Raw genomic sequence first — 19,855 nt, 5'->3', positions numbered from 1 at the left:
GAAGTATTCAGTCTATATTTTAATAAGCAGCAGCAATAGTCCAGATCTGTTTATTTTAATTTTATTTTTTTCTGTTTCTGCTTATATTTTATATGTCCTCCAATAAAAATCATGTTTTCTTCCATCTTGGAACTGTACACTTCTGTGTGGAACCCAGCCGAACATGCATCTGGGCAAATACTAAAATAGGCAAACCGTAGAAACAGATTGATTTTCTGTTTTCCATGGATAGAAATAGCACATTTATTGAAGAATGTCCTTCACTTTTTATAAGGAAAGTTAGCAGTCAAATATATATTTTACAACTTCGACACTCTGAATGGCTATGCACACAGCATTATAGAACACTTTGTTAATTAACAGATGCAGGTGTATGCTTAGTATTTTTCTTTCCAGAAATTGTGCCATTTTCTAATTGGTAAGCAAACACGGACAGTATCTGGAAGAATGTACCTTGGAACTGCTACCCTTTAAACAAATAATCTCTGTAACGGTATAGTGTCCTATAGCAGCTTTTTTTAATAATCCTTTAAGGGGCATTGGATAGCTGCACCGTGAAAGACTAATCAGCAGTCTTGCATTTAGTCTTTGGGTGTACAGGTAAAACCATACTTTTTTCAGTCTTTAGTTCTGGTTGTTACTTTTTTGTTTTCTTGTTCTGAATAGTACTCCAGGATTTAAAGCTGTGCTCCTCAACCCTCTCCTCAAGGCACACCTAACAGTCCAGGATTTGGGGACTAACCTGTTAAAACACCTTAGAGTCTAGCAGGCTTCCCCAAACTCCGTCCCTCCAGATATTGCTCAACTACACCTCCTATGATTCTATGAATGAAATGGGCTGAGAATCATGGGAGTTGTAGTTCAGCAACATCTGGAAGGACAGAGTTTGGGGAAGCCTGGTCTAATGTGTTTTTAGTTTTTTTTTTGTTTTTTTCCCCAACACCTTAGACACACCCAGGTAATCCCTAAATTCAGGACTGTTAGGTGTGCCTTGAGGAGCACTGATTTAAAGGACGACTCCAAATACCTGAAGCATGTTAACAGATCACTATAGTGTCAGCAAAACAAATCTGTTTTCCTGACACTATGTCATCCTTGGGGGACCCTCACCCTCAGAAACCCGCTCCCGTGGCACTGAAGGGGTTAAAACCCCCTCACCAGTTTACCTTAATCCAGGGAGCCCGGCGCGGGTGACCTCTTCTCCCTCGCCGACGTCCCGAGTGGAGCTGAATGCGCATGGGCGGCAAGAGCCGCGTGCGCATTCTAACAGTCTATAGGAAAGCATTTCTCAATGCTTTCCTATGGACGTTCTGCCTGCTGGATGGAAATTTCGCATCCAACGTCGCAGAAGCGCCTCTAGCGGCTGTCAGGAAGACAGCCACTAGAGGTTGGATTAACCCTGCAATGTAAACATAGCAGTTTCTCTTAAACTTTTACAAAGTGCAGATTTAAATAGAAATTTGCACTTTTAAAAACTAACCTTGTTACACCCCATTGGCTGCTAAGCAGACAACCTGTCCTGTTTCTGGTTGTTTAACTCAGTGGAAGGAAGTAATTAATTGCCCAGAACACCTGCCCTGCAAAGACTTCTCATTGAGCTGCATAGGAAAGACTGTAAATAGACAGCCAGAAAGTCTGAGCTGGGGAAGACAGCAGACAGTAGATATTCAGCTTTTTAAAGCTGTTTTTATATTATACCGCAATTAAACAATGCAACAATAACTGCATGCATGTTTTCATTGGTGTATGTCCACTAAAAAAATCTATATTGCAGAGTTAGGCTCAAATAGTGGATCAGTCCATGTCCTTTAAAAATAAATAGCTATTTTTTTCCACTGTAAAGGGCCAAAATAGTCACTAGAACCACTACAGCTTAATGTAGAAGTTCTGGTGTCTACAACCTGCCCCTGCAGGCTGAGCATTGTAAACGCTTCCTTAGAGAGAAAATGTATTAATAAGGAAATGCTGACTAGTGCAGCTCAGCGTTTTTTGGTGTGCAGCGCAATAGCCTCGCAGTGCATTTTTTTTTTTTTTTTTTTTTTATTTATTTTAATGGTAAAGCATTGGATTGGCTGAGATTATCAAGATTGATGATCTCTGCTAAGGAGAAGGAGCCGGGTGAGGCCTGTCACAGGGAGACCTGTGAGATGTGGGAAAAAATGTTAGTAAAATCACTTTTTTTTTTTTATTAATTTTTTTACTGTGATCGGAGGGAGCTGACACTTGAAACTATAGTGTCCCTTTAATTCCAGTTTCCTCAGAAATTTAAAAAGAGAGCTAAACACATTGTTTCCTCCTCCTCTCTAAGGCAGGGTTCTTTAATAATGATCATTACCACATTTATATGCAGTCTTCCCTACTCCAAATTTTTAATTTATCTTTTACCTCCTTTTTCCTACTCTTTTGATTTTTGTTGTAAATTAAAGTGGGGGGGAGGGGAAGGTCAGTAGGTCCCCCCCCACACATTCCTTGTTAGGGCCCCCACCCGCCGCTCAGAAGTGGGGCCGGGGGGAGGACAGTAGGTCTCCCCCCCTCCCCACATTCTTATTTAGGGCCCCCAACCGCCGCACAGGGGTGGGGGGCAGAGGGAGGACAATAGGTGTTCCCCCTTATTGTTATTTAGGGTCCCCACCCGCCACTCAGGGGTGGGGGCCGAGGGGGGGGGGCAATAGCCCCCCTTATTGTTGTTTATGGCCCCCACCCGCTGGGCCAGGGGTTGAGGGGGGCTACAAGGGTTTTTTGGTGTGTTGTGTTTTTCTTTTTTAACAGTGAGCAGCCAGAGGCTGCTCTGTTTAGTAGACATGCCCCTACACACAAAGATGGCAGAGACCTGAATATAGATCGGGGCAGAAAATAAAGTAAATAGGTAATATGGGGTGCCTAGGGGCATTTGGGGGTGACTAAGGGGTCAGTTAGATGTAGTGGAGTCGGGGAGGAGGGGGAGGTTAAAAAAAAAAAACGGGATTCGGCCATGACAGTGCCGCTTTAAACTAAAACTAAACAAACTAACACTGATGTTCGGTGTTTGTTCATCTGAAATTTCTATTCATTCATCTTTCTTATGAATGAATGAATGAATGGATGAAATTGGGCAACAGCAAATGCCCAAGTGTTTAACCGGGCATGCATGGGAGTTTCATAGCGCTATCTAGTGTGGGATCATGACTTATCCCACAGGGACTTCATCTGACCACACAAAGATGGCGAAACCTAGGTCTGGGCACAAAATAAAGATGAAAAAATAGGTAATATGGGGGGACGACTAGCGGCACTTGGGGGTGACTAGGGGGCAATTTGATGTAGTGTAGTCGGGAGGGTGGTAAAAAAAAATGGATGCAGCCATGACCGTGCTGCTTTAAGGGGTTAAAATATTAATTTCCCTAAAAGCGGAACTTTTAATTCTGGAGAAGTGACAGTTTATTGTTCCCTTACCCTTATAAAAACGATTGTACTGTTTACTGAGATGAATAATTCAACAGATGTATGTTTAAAAAAAAAAAAAAAAAGATAAACAAAAAACTTCAAGTTAGGTAAAATTGAGGTAGTGACAGTTATTTAATTATTGATTACACTAATATCTTAATGACATGGGGTTAGGTATAAATATAGGGAATTAGGAGGGCACACCTAGATCATGAATTTCTCAGCAGTGGCTACATATATACATAATACTGATTAAAACCACACAGAAATTAAGCAAAACTGTTGATATGATCACTGCCAAAGCAGATCATTAGCCATAATGGTGTTGTCAGATTGGAGATTCTGTGCATTGTACAGCTTAACACCTTTTCCTTGACATCCCAATCACTAGGAATGACCTGACTACAAATTAAGAAACTCCCCTCTCACATTCAATTTTTCTTTTTTTACCTGCCTATGCTAATTTTGAGGATTTTTGTTTTCCACTCACCACATCCATACATTGTATAAATACAATAGGTGTCAAAATAGTCTTTTCTTCTCCTTTACTTCATTTAGCTTTTTGTACACAAAAAGACAATTGCCAAAATATGTTTATAATTTTTTTTAATTAGAGAGATTAAGAAAGCTCCAGGCACTATGACAACTTAAAGTCCTTATGATGCCTGGAGTCTTACTTTTGTGTTAAACGGTTCAACAATTTAACACTAAAGAGGTTTTCCAAGATTCCAGTCCCTAATATGAGCAGTGAAGAGGCGGCGGGAAAGAGTTATCTGGCCGTCCATTGTGAGTTAATATTAGTACATTTCTATCCTTTACGCGGGATGTGTGGCCAGTGATAGGCTGAGAGCATCAGCTTGCATGCTCAGCCAATCACTGCCACCTCCTCACTGCCCACGTTAATGCTACTGCAGAAGAGGAGAGGGCGGGACTAGTTCCTGCGAAAATATATTTTGTGTTAAAATGTAAGGCTGTGCTAGGGGACTCCATTGAAATGTAGTTCTTATGGTGTTTGAAAAACACTAGGGTCAGGAACACAAACCTGTATGGAAAGTATTGGATTGACTGAGATTGCCAAGGAGTCGGGCTGGGACATAGAAAACGACCCGCTGGCCATTCAGCTTCTTCTCAAAAAGATGCATTAAATCAATGCACCTCTATGAGTAAAGTTCAGTGTCTCCATGAAGAGCGTGCAGACGCTGAACATCAGCACTGCCCCAGAAGCACCTCCAGTGGCCATCAGAGGAGTGACTGCTGGAGGTGTTTCTAGGCTGTAAGGTAAACACTGCTTTTTCTCTAAAAAGGCAGTGTTTATAGCTAAAAGCCTGCAAGGACTGACTATACTCACCAGAACAACTACTGTAGTTGTTCTGGTGACTATAGTGTCTCTTTAACGAATATATTTATATGCACATTCTCATAAATTTGATTAGTAGCCGTCTTTGAAAAATTGGTTTTCATTTATTATGAAAGCTGTCTAGCAACATCAACTAATTCAATATGTTTATTATAGAGCATTTGGTTTGAGAAGTCAGGCCTCAGCTTTCTCCCCCTCCCCCTTCTCTACAGTATTATGCTGTGTAGGTTTTAAAGATATCCTTACATGAGCACAAATGAATCAGTTGTCTGTCATGTAAACAGAACCACCTGTCTATGTCCAGATGTAAAAATCGTTGGGGAAAGCCAGGGACCAACTCTGTGAATGTTGTAATTATTTGTCCATAAAGCCTGTTTAATCCAAATTGTAAAGTCTTCATAAGGTGCACAAATTGTGCTGTTTTTAATGATGTGCGACCAATATGGCTGTTTTCAAGGATATTTTGAATAGCCTTTCCAAAAGCAAATAGTCATTAGAACATTCGAGAACTATACTGACAGGCCCACTTTAAAAAGTGCTTATACAGCTATTTACACATTAGCTGCTCATATGTTTCCATCCAGCTATTTGTGGTTAGGAGTAGGATTTTGCAAACCTACATACCTTTACTAATAGTGCTGCCAGCAAGAGCATTGGTTAAAACATGTTTTTAATTTTGTCAGAAACACCAATATTAAATTAACTATATTATATGTGACTTTTTGCTGCTCTATATTCCATTTTCCCTATTGCATTTCTGCACTAAAGTCTATATCTGTCTTAAGATCAAACTTTGTAAAGTTGGTCTTTAAAAAAGGAACGGTCTAGCACCATGACCATGTTTTTTGTGTGATCCGTCGGAATTTGAAGTGGCTCTGTAATTAAAACTAAAAATAGAATATCATAAATTCTGTGCTGGAATTCCATTGAAATTACCATGTAGTCAAAAAGTGTAAATCCAAGTAGAGATTCCTTAATTTTGGGTAAATATCGAACTGAACTAAAGGCAAAACTACAGCTATAAAGTGTTGTCACTTCCCACTGCTGTTGCTTGATTTTTTCCTCTATGCTGCACACAAAGGGACAATCAATCTACACTCGGTGGTGCAAGCATTTGAGGTGATGGATCCATTCTTTAAACTAGCTCTGATGGCACTCCAGATTCTCCTTTCACTTAGGCTCGTATGGACTCGGTGAAACAACTCTAACACGGTCCCTAAGGTAGATGGGGGGTTATCTCTAATTCAACCAAGAAGACTACTGTTCCATTGGGGTATCGTACATCATGCAAAGACCCCATAGACTGGGAATGGCTGGTTTGTGTTTTTTTTTTTTTTTTTGAGAAGGATTATTGAACAGCATCAAATTAATGTTCCCCTAAAAGCATACCTCAATATCTATCCTATGGCTCAGGAATATATTATTGTGTTAATGTTTGATTAAAAAACAAATACTTCTAAATACCTCAATACTAGACTGTTGGTATGGCATAAGGACTGGGTTAGGATCTATTTCTGTAATAAAAAAATATGTATATGTCTAGATTCGAAAAGATGTGGGAACCATGGACAAGTAGCGAACTTTTCCGCGAATGACGTAGCCTTTGACCCATCATTTTACAACCCTTTGGGCGTGACATGCACTTAAAAGAGACACCTTCAATAGATGAGCATAAAAGGCGAGGCATCGGACACCCCCGGCCCCCACCAAACTGACGCACTCCTCCCCTTCCTCACCGCTATTCCTATATTACTCTTCCCCCCCCCCCCCTTTTTATTCTCTTTTCTTCTCTTTCCAAACTCGGAAAAGGGTTAAGTGCCGAATCCCTAAGCAGCACAGGCATCATACAACCTGTCTGGACCAGGATAGCACCAATAGGGAAAGGTGACACAACCCACAACCGAAATTCAGGATTTAATATGGTTAAAAGGATCACAATAGCATAGATAGTTTATTGTTCCAGGAACACCGATGGTTTGATATCCAAGCTTTGTGTATAATATAAAATGTGAAATATCCTTGTTATGTGACATGCTTGATACTAAGAGCAGACAAAGAACTACCGATGTTACGTCTGGAATACTGTAATTGAATGTCTTATACCTAATGTACACCAACCATTGTATGCTTTTAATGTAACAAGACTTTCTCACAAAAATAAAGTATATATATATATATATATATATATATATATATATATATATATATATATATATATATAAAAATGTATAACAGCATAATTTAAACCTATCTTTTGAATTTTCTTGAATACACACTATGTGTGTATTGTGGACCGCCTGCTGTTGGTAGTATGTGTGCTTTGTTTTTGGAAATCCCAGCGTATTCACCCTGACTCATTCGTAAGCACCATGCTGCAGCTGAGCGTTTACAATTGTCTGGACCCACCAGTGGTTCATTGCACTAGCATCAACCCTTCGCATCCCGTGTAGCAGCCCTCCCAATTACCCACAGCAGGGCTTAAGGCCGGAACAAAAATCTGTTTGCCCAGCCTATGGGACTGCAAGTCCCAGGCTTTGAACGATACAAATTCTACGCCCCTGACTTGTATATGGCAAATGTGTCAAATTGTGAAGGTAATTTAAATGTGACGTATAAAGGCCAGTATCAGTAAGTCCATGTGATTTGTTTTTTGGCTTGGTTTAGTAAAGTTATCGTTGGCTAGTGGGTCGTGTTAAATAAGGAAGTTAAGAAAAAAAACTGGTATAGGGTACTAACAAAAAATGCCATTAACATGTAATATATTAAAGTTACTGCTATATATAATATCTAAAGTTAATGTGTATAGATATATTTATCTATTTTATAAGATACTTTACTTGATACTTATTTTGTTCTATGCCCCATAAAGCAATGGGAGTATTTGCCTACACTGGCACTTGGAGGCCTATTCAATGGCTTTCTGGCCTCCATAATAGGTAGCTTGGGAAATGAAGGTAAAGAATAAGAGTTGGGTTTCATCCACAGGTATAGAACGAAAGTTCATAATGAAATAAAGCACAGTTTTGATGGGGCATATAAGATTGATTTCATCAAGAGAACTGATAAGGTTGGGAGGATGATAGTGCATATTGATGGTGGGGAAGAGGAATGATATGGTGAAAGAACACATACATTTTAAATGGTGGAGTGGTGGCAAATAGTGCTGCTATAGAGGGTTTTATAGGCAATCTGATATGGATTTGTATAATTATTATTGGTATTTATATAGCGCCAACTAATTCTGCAGCACTTTACAATATTATGAAAGTGGGGGAAATGTACAATAAATGAGACCATTACAGTGTCTCAATTATGAATGGGGAAGTAGTGTTAGAGAATGGAGTTTGTATGTAATGAAAGCTAATTTTAAAGGAGAGCTCAAACAGAGAAGTGGATCTAATGTAGAGAGAATGACAAGAGTCATTAATGTATGGTGGGCTTATTTGTAGAAATGAAACGGGTTACCAATCGTGAATGAACATTGATTTTATTTACTTTCAGAATTATTTGATTTGTACAGACAATTTGGCAATCTTTCCTAAAAGAAAAAATTGAAATATACTCCTACTAGTAAAAATAGTGGAATAACCAAAAAAAAAAAAAAAAACACTGAATAACAAACTCTGAAATATAAAATATAACAGGTCAAGGGGATAACATATTAGGACTAGGGCAATGATGCAAAGATAAAAACCCTGAATATCATAAAATAAATAAGTCCCACCCAATGAAGAAAAATAAATATGCAAAATTAATGCTGGTAGTGAAGGTAATATATAAATATCAAGATACAAAAAAATAATAAATAAGATACAGAGGGTAATTGGACTTGAGTACTCTTTACTTTTGGACTTTATAACCATTTTTGGACTAATTATTTGTACTATTGCGAAGTCTGAGTTTCCCTATCACCCTCTGTATCGTTTTTGGGGTTTTTTTTGTATCTTGTTAATTATTTTTTTCCTTTCATACCATTGTAGATGTTGCATATTTTTTCTATTGATTGGGACTTTTTCAGTGTATTATGTTCAGGGATTTTATATCATCTTTTTTTTTTTTTTTTAATTATTGCACCAGTCTCTTAGGTTCTCCCCTTGATCTGTTATTTTACACTTAACAGTTTTTTATTCAGTGTGTTATATATTTGTTTTCTTTCCCCGGTCTGAATATTTGCTCCTGATTATTCCCCTTTTTAGTAGGAGTATATTTCTACATTGCAGATATAGGGACTGGTGACACCTTATCCAGTTTTGAGCTCTATTCTGCACCCTTTCTCCTATTCACTGCACCCCACAGTCAGCACATCTCAATCAAAATTTTTCTGGGTGTTTTCCTCTGTTTACTCCCCTACTTGTTGACGTAGAAGCTTATTGCCATATAACCACAAATGACTAATTCACAAGAAAGGACGGATTGGTGTTTTCCTAGTTATACGCTGCACTTACCTAAAATATAGTCGATTTTCACTCTCTCTCACACACACACACGTAACAAATATTTTGATTAGGTTTTGCATTATTTGTAAAATGTGTGGCCTTTGTATTCAGAATGTGTCCTTGTGTACCATTACCAGGCCAGGTTGCAGTCTGGCTAATTGTTCGTGAATGGAAATCCTTAAAGTATGTGATGCCACATTTGGCAACCCTAGCAAACATTTTCTCTTTTATACAGATCAATGTAATTTAACCCCTACTACCATCAAAAAATAAAATTAAAAAGTGATCTAAAGAATGTTCTGCAGATTTACTTGGATTTGTAATGTGTATTCCTAACTATAATTATTATTCATTTTTAGACTAGAGATGATTTTCTTGGTCACGTGGATATTCCTCTTTATCATTTACCGGTATGTACTCACTCTGTTCACAGTTTGACGTTCTGTTCTTTAGCTCTGTAAACTTAATCTGTTGATCACAAGCTTGCCTGTTTTTCCCCCTTCTCCTTTAAGTCCATTAAAGCTGATATGTGTTCTTAGTCAAAGTACAAAGGAAGCCTGCCAGGACTGATGAGTTTTAAAATCTTTTGGTCTCAGCATGAAGCTGCTACAAGGCTTTGGGGATTTTGCAGAAATTAGGCTTTGTTTCTAGGAAATGGTATTTAACCTTTCATGAGTATATTAACTCCTGGCCTCCCAGAAGATCTGTTTGCTGGCATCTCATCCTGTACTGAAGGAGTTAGCTGGAAATGATAGATTGTAGACTGGATGTGCTGCCAGGCAGGCATATCTCGTATGTTTATAGCTTTGACTATGTTTTATAGCAGACATCCTACTTTGGTTTACAGTTAATCCTCTATTAGTCAACTTACTAAACATATGTTTCATTTTGATTATCTTTCATACCCCCATAGAGTTGTGAATTCCATTAGCAAGAATGTATCTAGAAGGGCACATATCATTCACAGACGTTTTGGAAGCGAACCGTTTGCTACAATATCACTGCAATCTGTTCTTGTTTTGATGATCTTTCTCTATAATGTGATTAAAGTGCACATTTAAAAAAGAAAAAAAAAAGATGCCTTTACATATTTGGTTATGGATGTTGGTCTGATTTGCATTACTACTGTTACTTAAAGGAGCACTCCCACCCTCATACCAACTTCACCTAATAGAAGTTAAGTGACGGCAAGAGTGTCTGGGTGCTATCTACCCATCACAGGTTAAACCATTTTCAAATGGTTTGACTCTGAAGTTGTTTCCCCAGAGCCAGACACCCTCTGATTTCCTTCCTCCCAGGCTGTGCAGTATGACAAAAGGTTTTGCCATGTTCTCATCCGATTAGCTAAAGTCATTTCATGTACATGCAGTGACAGGCATTTGCATTCTAAGTATATACAAGAAATGTAATTCAGATCACCCTTACCTATTTTTTGGTAGCTGGCCCTTTTTCTGTTTTCTGTTTGGACAAAAAAAAACACACAATTCTCAGTTAAAACATAATTGTTCTGTTAAAAGATCAAAAGGTCATTTGAAAGCTCAGCTGCTGCTAAAAACCATACAACATCCAAAAAAAGCAATACAGTCAAACATTTCCTGTAGTTTACAGATTAATACAACTGTTTTATGGACAGCCATATTACTGGACTTTCCCCATGATGTTTGAGTTGGTTAAAAACTTGCATTGGTCTCCCTTTCAGTAGAAGGTAATCAGGTGTTTGAAGGGATAAAGAACTATATAGAGTAATGGGATAACTTGAAAATAAATTTAAGTTTTATTATATATTTTTTTGCTGTTTTTCTTATGTTTCTTAATACTCCAGCTGATGTGGTACATGGGGTTGCCTGTGTCCTACCAGTTCAGCTGCTACGAATATTGACCAGACTGTTTCTTCAAGTGCATTTACAAGACATCTCTGATTTTGATTTACAATTCGCACAGCACTGTGAATATTTCTGTGACACTGTGGGGTAGGGAAAATGTTCAGGGTATGATGAAGAAATAAGTAACTACGTACTATCTCACATAAAATAGTTCTAGTTCTGATTAAATAATAAAGTAAATTACACAGATCATAAGATTGAATAGATTCGTAAACCAACCCCAATCGAGGTATAGCTAAGGTGGACTGTAACTACACATTAATCATAGCAATACATATCCGCTATGGATATAGTGAGAAGCTCAAGGCAGTCAAACAATGCTCTTGAGGGCCCGTGCTATTCTTGATCAGTGGAACAGCACTAGTGTGTTTACAGGTATTATAGCCACTGAGATTAAGTAGTTATATTGCCTAAACTGTACCTTTAATTTGTTTAATAAAGAACAACATTTGTGTTGTATTCTTTACTGTAAAACTGTTATGAGACAGATCCAGTTTCTATAATGGCAATATTACTAGAATTATGGAAAACCAAACAAACCTGAATGGGGATATTAAAATCTTTCTAAAATTTTTCATTACTTTAAGCACATTTTTTTTTACACAAGCTTATAATTCTTTTAATCCAGACAGAAAATCCACGGTTGGAGAGACCATACACTTTTAAGGACTTCATTCTTCATCCTCGAAGGTAAATAATAGAACTTAATGTTAATTGCGAACAGTACATTTCTATCCAAAAGATCTGTTTTTAGAGTTTGTATTTGTAAAGCTTTGTACTAGCTTTGTAGATTGTACCTGGAACAGGGGACCCTTACTTACACACTGTAAGCGTATCATGCTACACTTACCACTTACGGTCATTTGTCATGTCATTTAAGTGACGTTGCCATCCACAAGTGTGGTAAGCCAGTTCCCTTAGCAGGTAAGTTATGGAAGCTAAGTATTGTATTAATGAAAAGTGCACACTCTCCTGTACATACTTCGCACAGTTCAGTTAATCAACTGTAGATGCATGTCAATTGTTCCGGGATGGTGCTGCATGTGTTTTGTGTTTATGTATGAGAAAATGCATGGACTATAGGAATAATTTATTTTTAGGACTCTTGATAAACAGAGCAGATGCTTTAAAGGGACAGTCCACTGCCCAAATACAAAAAAAAAGATCACTGTTTAGTAAATATACCCCAAATGAAAACTTGCATGCATTTAAAGGGATAATATAGTGTCAGGAATACAAAGCTGTCCCTCTACCCCCGCCCGCCCCCCCCTCCCTCATGCCACCCCACCGACGTGAGTAAAGGATTAAAACCCTTTATTTACTTACCTTATCCCAGCGCAGATGTCCTCGGTGCTGTGTCGCAGCTTCGCCTCCGCCAGCGTTCTGCGGCAAATGGCGCTAATGCATGGCAAATGCTGCACGTGGATTGGATCTCCCCATAGGAATGCATTGAATCAATGCTTTCCTTTGGGGGTGGGAATCTGACTGGACGGTGGATGTCCTCATATAGAGCATGAGGAAGTCCAGCATCAGATACCAGACCAAAGGTCAGTTAGCCTCCATGAAGCACCTCCAGTGGCTGTCTGGTAAACAACCACTGGAGGCAGACCTAGTGCTGCAATTTTTAACTTTGCAGCACTAAGTTCCATAGAAATACTAACCTAGAGCACTTCAATAAGCTGAAGTGGTCTGAGTGCCTATAGTGTCCCATCAACTATGCAATTTTTCATTGAGGTATATCCAAAAACAACTTGCAAAAGTTGCAGTCCTGCCCTTGTAACCCTACCCAAACGTTCTGTGTGCCAATCACAAACTGAACTCTAGAAGTCAGAAAACATGGAATAGGGTTCCCAAAAAATAAAACTATGTACTGCAGAGAGTAACAAATGAGAGGTGTGCTCTAAGTTGCAACAAAGTTTATCAGTACATTTTCTTTCTTTCTCAGACATAGATCATCCAGAGATGTTTTAGAAGTATGTGAATAAGAAATAATGCGCCACTGGCTGCTCTGAATTATTGTATTATTACTGCCAGAGATTAATATTACATTCTGTTCCCAACAGTGTTTATAAGAGTAAGCCAATGGCCATTCTAACCACCGTTTCAGAAATAATTAGGCATGGCATATGTATTCACATTGGCCAATTTAATCTTTGTTCTGGTTTCTTTTATTCCTAACTTTTATATTTTAATGCTTTGTTTGACAACAGAAAGAAGGAAACCTAGTTAAATTAATTTTGCATGCAATTATTATTTTTCGTGTGTAATTTCTTCCACGTGTTTTAATTTTATTTAAAAGTAAAACTTCCAGTACCGTGTCTAGAATTTATTAGTCCTGGGAGTGTTTCATTAATTGATATCGTTACACACTTTTAATTTTTTTAATTATTTTTTTTGGAGGGCTCAGAATTAATATCCCAAATATAACACAGCACTTCTTATTTCCAGCAATGATTCCAGTACTTCTGGTTTAGTTTGGGTGCTGGAATGTCCTTGCATACTTCCTGACCACATTCTCGAGTTTGTTTATTCAGCGCTTCAATCATTTAATTCATATTCATTACATCTAGCTATTTTTATGTAGCTATTTGGTGTCTTTGGATGTGAAATCTTTTTTTTTTCTTCGTGGTATTTTTAACAAATTTCTATAATAAGTAATCAAGCAGGTATAGTTTCATCTAAAATATATTTTTTGATTTGTGGCTTTTTTTTTTTTTTTTTTAAACCTTTAAATGAAAGATACTGTATTTCTAGGGAACAGAGATATGCCACTTGGTTTGTGGTTTCATCCATTTTGATGAGCTCAGCACCTAACCCTCTCAAACAGGCTTTGATACCAAAGCCCTGGATAGACTACTAGTTATTTAGTTCAAAGAGAAGCCTGGACATTCTAAGGAAATCAAATTAGAGAACACAGTGGGAGCTGCACCAATGTGCACAGTTTGCTTGTAGATATGTCTGTACAACACCTGCGTATCATGCAGACATATGTTTTCTCTAGTTTTTTTGTTTGTGATTGGCTATTCAAGGACTTTTAGCGATAGTGTTTCCTGCTGCCTACTGTATTCTAGCCAGTTTTTAACTAAGGGCTTGACCCTTCTTTTTCTGTCCTAAGGAATGCACTGTTTACTCTGGGTTATTTCATTAACCCATGTTTCTGGAAATTAATTTGTTAGTAGTTCTCTGCTAATCGCTGTCCACCATAAAATGCTGATAGCCAAAGTAATCCCGGGACAAAATATTGGTCTTTCAGGTTGTAAACTGTATTCATTGCAACATTGGCAAAATTTACAGATGGTTGACATGACAAATGGCATAAGCATGGATACAGACAGATCGTTTTGTTGGCATCCCTGTTTGAAATGATTTGGAAAATGTATAAATTATAGACTTTGTGTCATTTATAACTGATCGAGAACCACTTCTTTTTGTGGTATGTGAGTCTTGAAGGCACAATTAGTTGCCTTTTTGTGTTGCATTGGTCATTGGGTCATCAGTATAATTTTGATTCATTGGTTGATAATTGTTAGGTTGCATCAAATAGCCTTTGATAGAAAATACTGATGAACACTGCCCATTTCTAGTGATGTGACCTGAAACTCAGATACTCCTGTGCCTCTTGGAATAGACAGCGTTCAGAAACTGACTATTTAAATCGGCAGCTTCTCTTTTCAGCCTGACATATTGAGGACTCGGTTGTCAGATGAAAATGCTGAAACTGCCTTGGTTGTTTTAGAATAAAGCACAAGTGAAGATTTTTTTTTATTTTTTTTTTAAAATGAGTTTAAAACCAGTACATATGTTTAATTAAATGGTTACTCCAAGCATCATGTCCACTTCAGTGATTTGAAGTAGTCATGTTCCCCTGGAGTCTGGAGGGGCAGTGCTTTGCTATGAAACGCTGCACATACGGAATTCAACCCCTCTGCTGCTGTAAGTGTAATTTCACCTGCATCAGTTTCATTGGGTTGTCATCAACTCTACCCAGGACATACCTGAAAACGAGAGAAATATCAATGTATCAACCCTGGTAAAATATTTTATAATTAAATATATTGTTCTGGGATACCTATTGTCCATGCTGTGCAACTTTCTTGTCAGTCATTGGCTTAGAGCCGTCAGGTGACACTCTGCAGCCAGAAGCACGTTACCACACTGCCAGGGAACCTCAAAGTCTGGCTCGTTATGAAAGTTGTCAGATAAGTACCACAACCAGAAAGCTTTGCTATGCTTCCTGGTGACATGTACATCTGTGTCTAGGGTCAAATCTCCAAAACAACTTTAGCTGAAGGTCATCTAAAGCCCAAATCACCTTAAATACCATTGATTGATGCCAACAACTAACACAGAGTAACCAGGCTTTTGGCTGATTTCAACCATAATTCAGGTTACAAAGTAAGTTAGCAAATTGATAGTTCAATCATAATGCAATTAGCGCAGACACCTTCTGCCTACTGGCGCAGCACTGGTAGAGGTGCCCACCTGCATCTGCTCTGCAGCTGTAAGTAGACTGCCAGGATCTCTCCACTGTGATAATTAATCCACCACCCCTTTAATTAATCCACCCCCCTTTAATTAATCCACCCCCCTCTAATTAATCCACCCCCTCTAATTAATCCACCCCCTCTTATTAATCCACCCCCACTCTAATTAATCCACCCCCCTCTAATTTATCCACCCCCCTTTAATTAATCCAGCCCCCCCCTTTAATTAATTCACCGCCCCCTTTAATTAATTCACCGCCCCCTTTAATTAATTCAGTCCCAGACATAAAATATCTACTCACATTTCAAAGATGCCTTCCTTGCCCGCCGAGTCCGACCACTGGGTGCCTCACCGACCGGAAATGGATCCTTCCGCTGAAGATCAGTGAAGGCAGACTGACGGCGCTGCGCGCGTCGTCATCACGTTGCGCGATGCCGCGGCCTGCAACGCTCCTCCCCCTCCTCATAGAAGAAGGAAGTCCCGCCGGGCCGCAAAGGTGCAATGCCTAGGTCTTATTTTCGGGTTAGGGCTTATATTGCAGCCCACCCCGAAAATTCAGCTAGGGCTTATTTTCAGGGTAGGGTGTATTTTCGGGGAAACACGGTAGCAAACTATTTGTCGTTTTAAAATTACATTGTTTATTCAAACAGACTGTGCTGCATTTTGTAATACATTTAATTTTTTTCTCCTTAGTCACAAATCTAAGGTCAAAGGAAATCTTAGGTTAAAAATGACATATTTACCCAAAAACAATGGATCAGAAGAAGACAACCCAGATCAGGCTGAGGAGATAGAGGTAGGTCAGATATGTTTTCCTGTAGATGTAATGTTTTTCTTTCTGTTTTAGCTTTATTTTTGTTTCAACACCTTTTGTATTTTATGCCGCCACTGTTATGTTATCAAAACTTCGTAAAGATTATAAAGTTTGAAATTGCAAACCTTAATTTTTTGTTATATATATATATATAGAAACCTTTAGCATACTTAGCAGTGTTGTTAACCCCTTAAGGACCAGTCACGATCCTGAATCCTGAATGATCGCTTCCGCCAAAATCCCGCTGTTACTATTTGCCAGGTAGATAGTAACAGCCAATTACGTCGTGTGAGTGACACGCGATCGCTCACAATTGGCGGCTGTCAAAGTGGGTGTTGACTCTGCTTGATTTAATTGTGCTCATGACTTTGTGCAAGTGTACCTAGAAGAATTCATGCTGTGTTAAAGGGAGAGGATGGCCACACCAAATAGTGATTTGATTTATATTTTTACTTTGACAGTGATCTCTGCCCCTCTCTCCTCTGTAGCGTTTTGTGAGGGAGAGAGACAGAGATCAGTGCGTGATAGTTAGTGTTGCCAAAGTGCCAAACCTATGAAAAAAGTTTTTTTAAAAATCCTTTTTAACCCCTTCCCTGCCAAGTCCTGTTACAGCAGTGCTTTTGTACTGTCTGTATTTTTATTTATTTTTTTTGGCCCTTAAGGGTTGTTTTTTTGTCAAAAAGCAGTGTTTTAGTCTGTTTTTTTTTTGTTTTTTTTATATATAAGCGGCAAATTTTGTCAGTCAGTTTCCTTACCCCAAATCTCTATTATTTATTTATTTATAAAATATTTTACCAGGAAAGATACATTGAGATTTCTCTCGTTTTCAACATCATGGCACCTCCTACAGTTAAACGCAGCAAGCACCCCCAACTACAACCCTGGCACACCAAGCTGACCCGTTACCTCCAAAATGTTCCAGAACTGCTGAACGCTGCTGGAGAAAGTCTCACTTTGCATCTGACTTTGTCCACTATAAATTTATGCTGCGCTCCTACAGCATGACTCTCCTCTGCAAAAGTAAACTACTTCAACACCCTCATAAGCACACTGTCCCATCAACCCAAACACCTGTTTCACACTTTTGATGCCCTTCTTCGCCCCCTGTGACTCCCCCTCCTTCCACCACCTTGTCCACCACAAACTTTGCATCTCATTTCACTGAGAAGATCTCTACAATCAGGAACGAGATCTCTAATCTCTCTCCTACCCCTATCAATACAACACCCAACCCCACTCCCCCTGCCATCCTATGCTCATTTGCGCCTGCTACAGCACAAGAGGTTTCTGCTCTGCTCTTGTCCTCCCGCCCCACCACCTGCTCCCTCGATCCTATTCCCTCGCATCTCATCCGCACTTTGTCTCCCTCTCTTGCTCTACCTCTCGCTAACATCTTCAATCTCTCCCTTTCCTCTGGCACATTTCCCTCACCCTTCAAACTTGCAACTGTAACCCCGATTCTGAAAAAGCCCAACCTTGATCCCAACTCCCCATCCAACTACCGCCCTATCTCGCTACTGCCATTTGCCTCTAAGATCTTCGAGAGAGTTGTGTACGCCAGATTGACATACTTTCTCGAATCAAACTCTCTGCTTGACCCCCTTCAGTCTGGATTCCTCGCTGGTCACTCTGTCGAAACTGCTGTGACCAAAGTATCCAACAACTTAATTGCTGCTAAATCTCGCGGCCAATACTCTATCCTAATCCTCCTTGATCTTTCTGCCGCCTTTGACACTGTTGATCATCAACAGCTTCTTCACATTCTCCGTAACTTTGGTCTACGGGATACTGCTCTCTCCTGGTGCTCCTCCTACCTCTCCCAGCGCTCTTTCAGTGTTTCTTTCTCTGACACTGCCTCTTCTCCCCAACCCCTCTCTGTCGGCATCCCCCAAGGTTCTGTCCTCGGCCCCCTACTGTTCTCTTTCTATACTGCCTCCCTTGGTAAACTCATCAGCTCCTTTGGTTTCCAATATCATTTATATGCAGATGACACACAAATCTACCTGTCCTCCCGTGATCTCTCTCCACCCACCTTGACTCGTGTTTCTGACTGCCTCTCTGCTATTTCCAACTGGATGGCTGTTCACTTCCTTAAACTCAACCTGTCCAAAGCAGAACTTCTAGTTTTTCCTCCCTCAAGTGCTGCTACTTCTGTGTCTGTCTCCATCCAAGTCAACGGCGCTACTATCACTTCTACCTCGCAAGCTCGCTGCCTAGGGGTTCTTCTTGATTCTGACCTCTCTTTTACTCCTCATGTCCAATCGATAGCCAAATCCTGTCGCTTCCAACTCAAGAACATAGCGCGCATCCGCTCATATATAACGCCGGACGCAGCGAAGGTACTGGTTCATGCTGTTATTCTCTCTCGCCTTGACTATTGCAATCCCCTTCTCACCGGTCTTACATGTTCCCAGCTTGCACCGCTGCAATCTATAATGAATGCGGCTGCGAGGCTTATTTTCCTGTCCGGTCGCACCTCCCACGCCTCCACGCTCTGTCAGTCCCTGCATTGGCTTCCAGTTAGATATAGGGCCCAATTCAAAATTCTGGCGCTTGCTTACAAATCCCTACATAATGCTGCTCAAACATACCTATCCTCCCTCATACACAAGTATGTCCCGTCGAGACCCCTGCGCTCAGCCCAAGACCTTCGCCTATCCTCTGCCCGGATCCCCACCTCTGATGCTCGCCTTCAAGACTTCTCCAGGGCTGTGGAACTCCCTTCCCTCCTCAATCAGACTTTCACCCAGCCTCCACTCCTTCAAAAAGTCTCTGAAAACTCACTTCTTCATTAAAGCGTATCAATTACACTGTCAGGAGGTTTCTCATCCCCCACCCCATGACTCCTTTCCTGCAACTGTCAAAAATGACATACCAAGCACTCAATAAATCCTTCTTTAACAAACTATTTAATTCCCCTACTTTAACCCTTTGTGTCACTATACCCCACTCCCTCTAGCATGTAAGCTCATCGAGCATGGCCCTCAACCCCCTCTGTTCCTGTACGTCCAGTTGTCTGATCTCAATTATGTCTGTTAGTCCACCCATTGTACAGCGCTACGGAATTTGTTGGCGCTATATAAATAATAATAATAATAATAATGTCCTGGGTCCACAAATCATTAGATTCTTTTTGCAGGAGTTAGTTTAGGGATTGCCACTAAAGGACATTTTAGTCTGTTTTAGTGGATTTAAAAAAAAAAAATGTTATTTGTTAGTTATGTGTCAGGTAGTGTGTTGGTGAAACATGCAGCGCATGTACAGCTTGAAGGAGGCATATCCCTTCTTGGCATCAGACTGACACCACTGACACTGCGTCCAATTTTCCAGTTTTCTGACACGTCTAGTGACACGTCATCTGTGTGTGAGCTGGCTGCAAAAAGCTGTGCTTTCCCTGCTAGGTTGAATGTGAAGGAGGACTGGGTACCTCCACAGTTAGCTGAGCCCAACATTCCCC

At 39.7% G+C, this 19,855-nt stretch overlaps 1 protein-coding gene across 5 annotated transcripts in view; it reads left to right on the top strand.

Moving 5' to 3' along the window:
- The window catches only part of NEDD4 (NEDD4 E3 ubiquitin protein ligase), a 122,401-nt gene that overhangs the window by 52,790 nt on the left and 49,756 nt on the right, over positions 1-19,855 (top strand). For all 5 annotated transcript variants that reach the window (XM_063449083.1, XM_063449080.1, XM_063449079.1 and 2 more), the window contains 3 exons: positions 9,576-9,626; positions 11,728-11,789; positions 16,278-16,380. In XM_063449083.1, coding sequence (XP_063305153.1) covers positions 9,576-9,626; positions 11,728-11,789; positions 16,278-16,380 — 216 coding nt within the window. The remainder of the gene's footprint in view (positions 1-9,575; positions 9,627-11,727; positions 11,790-16,277; positions 16,381-19,855) is intronic.

The sequence above is a fragment of the Pelobates fuscus genome, chromosome 3 (genome assembly GCF_036172605.1).
Source record: "Pelobates fuscus isolate aPelFus1 chromosome 3, aPelFus1.pri, whole genome shotgun sequence".
NCBI classification, from domain to species: Eukaryota; Metazoa; Chordata; class Amphibia; order Anura; family Pelobatidae; genus Pelobates; species Pelobates fuscus.
Note: the sequence above shows the minus strand (reverse complement) of the source record. Positions and strands in the feature narration are given on the sequence as shown.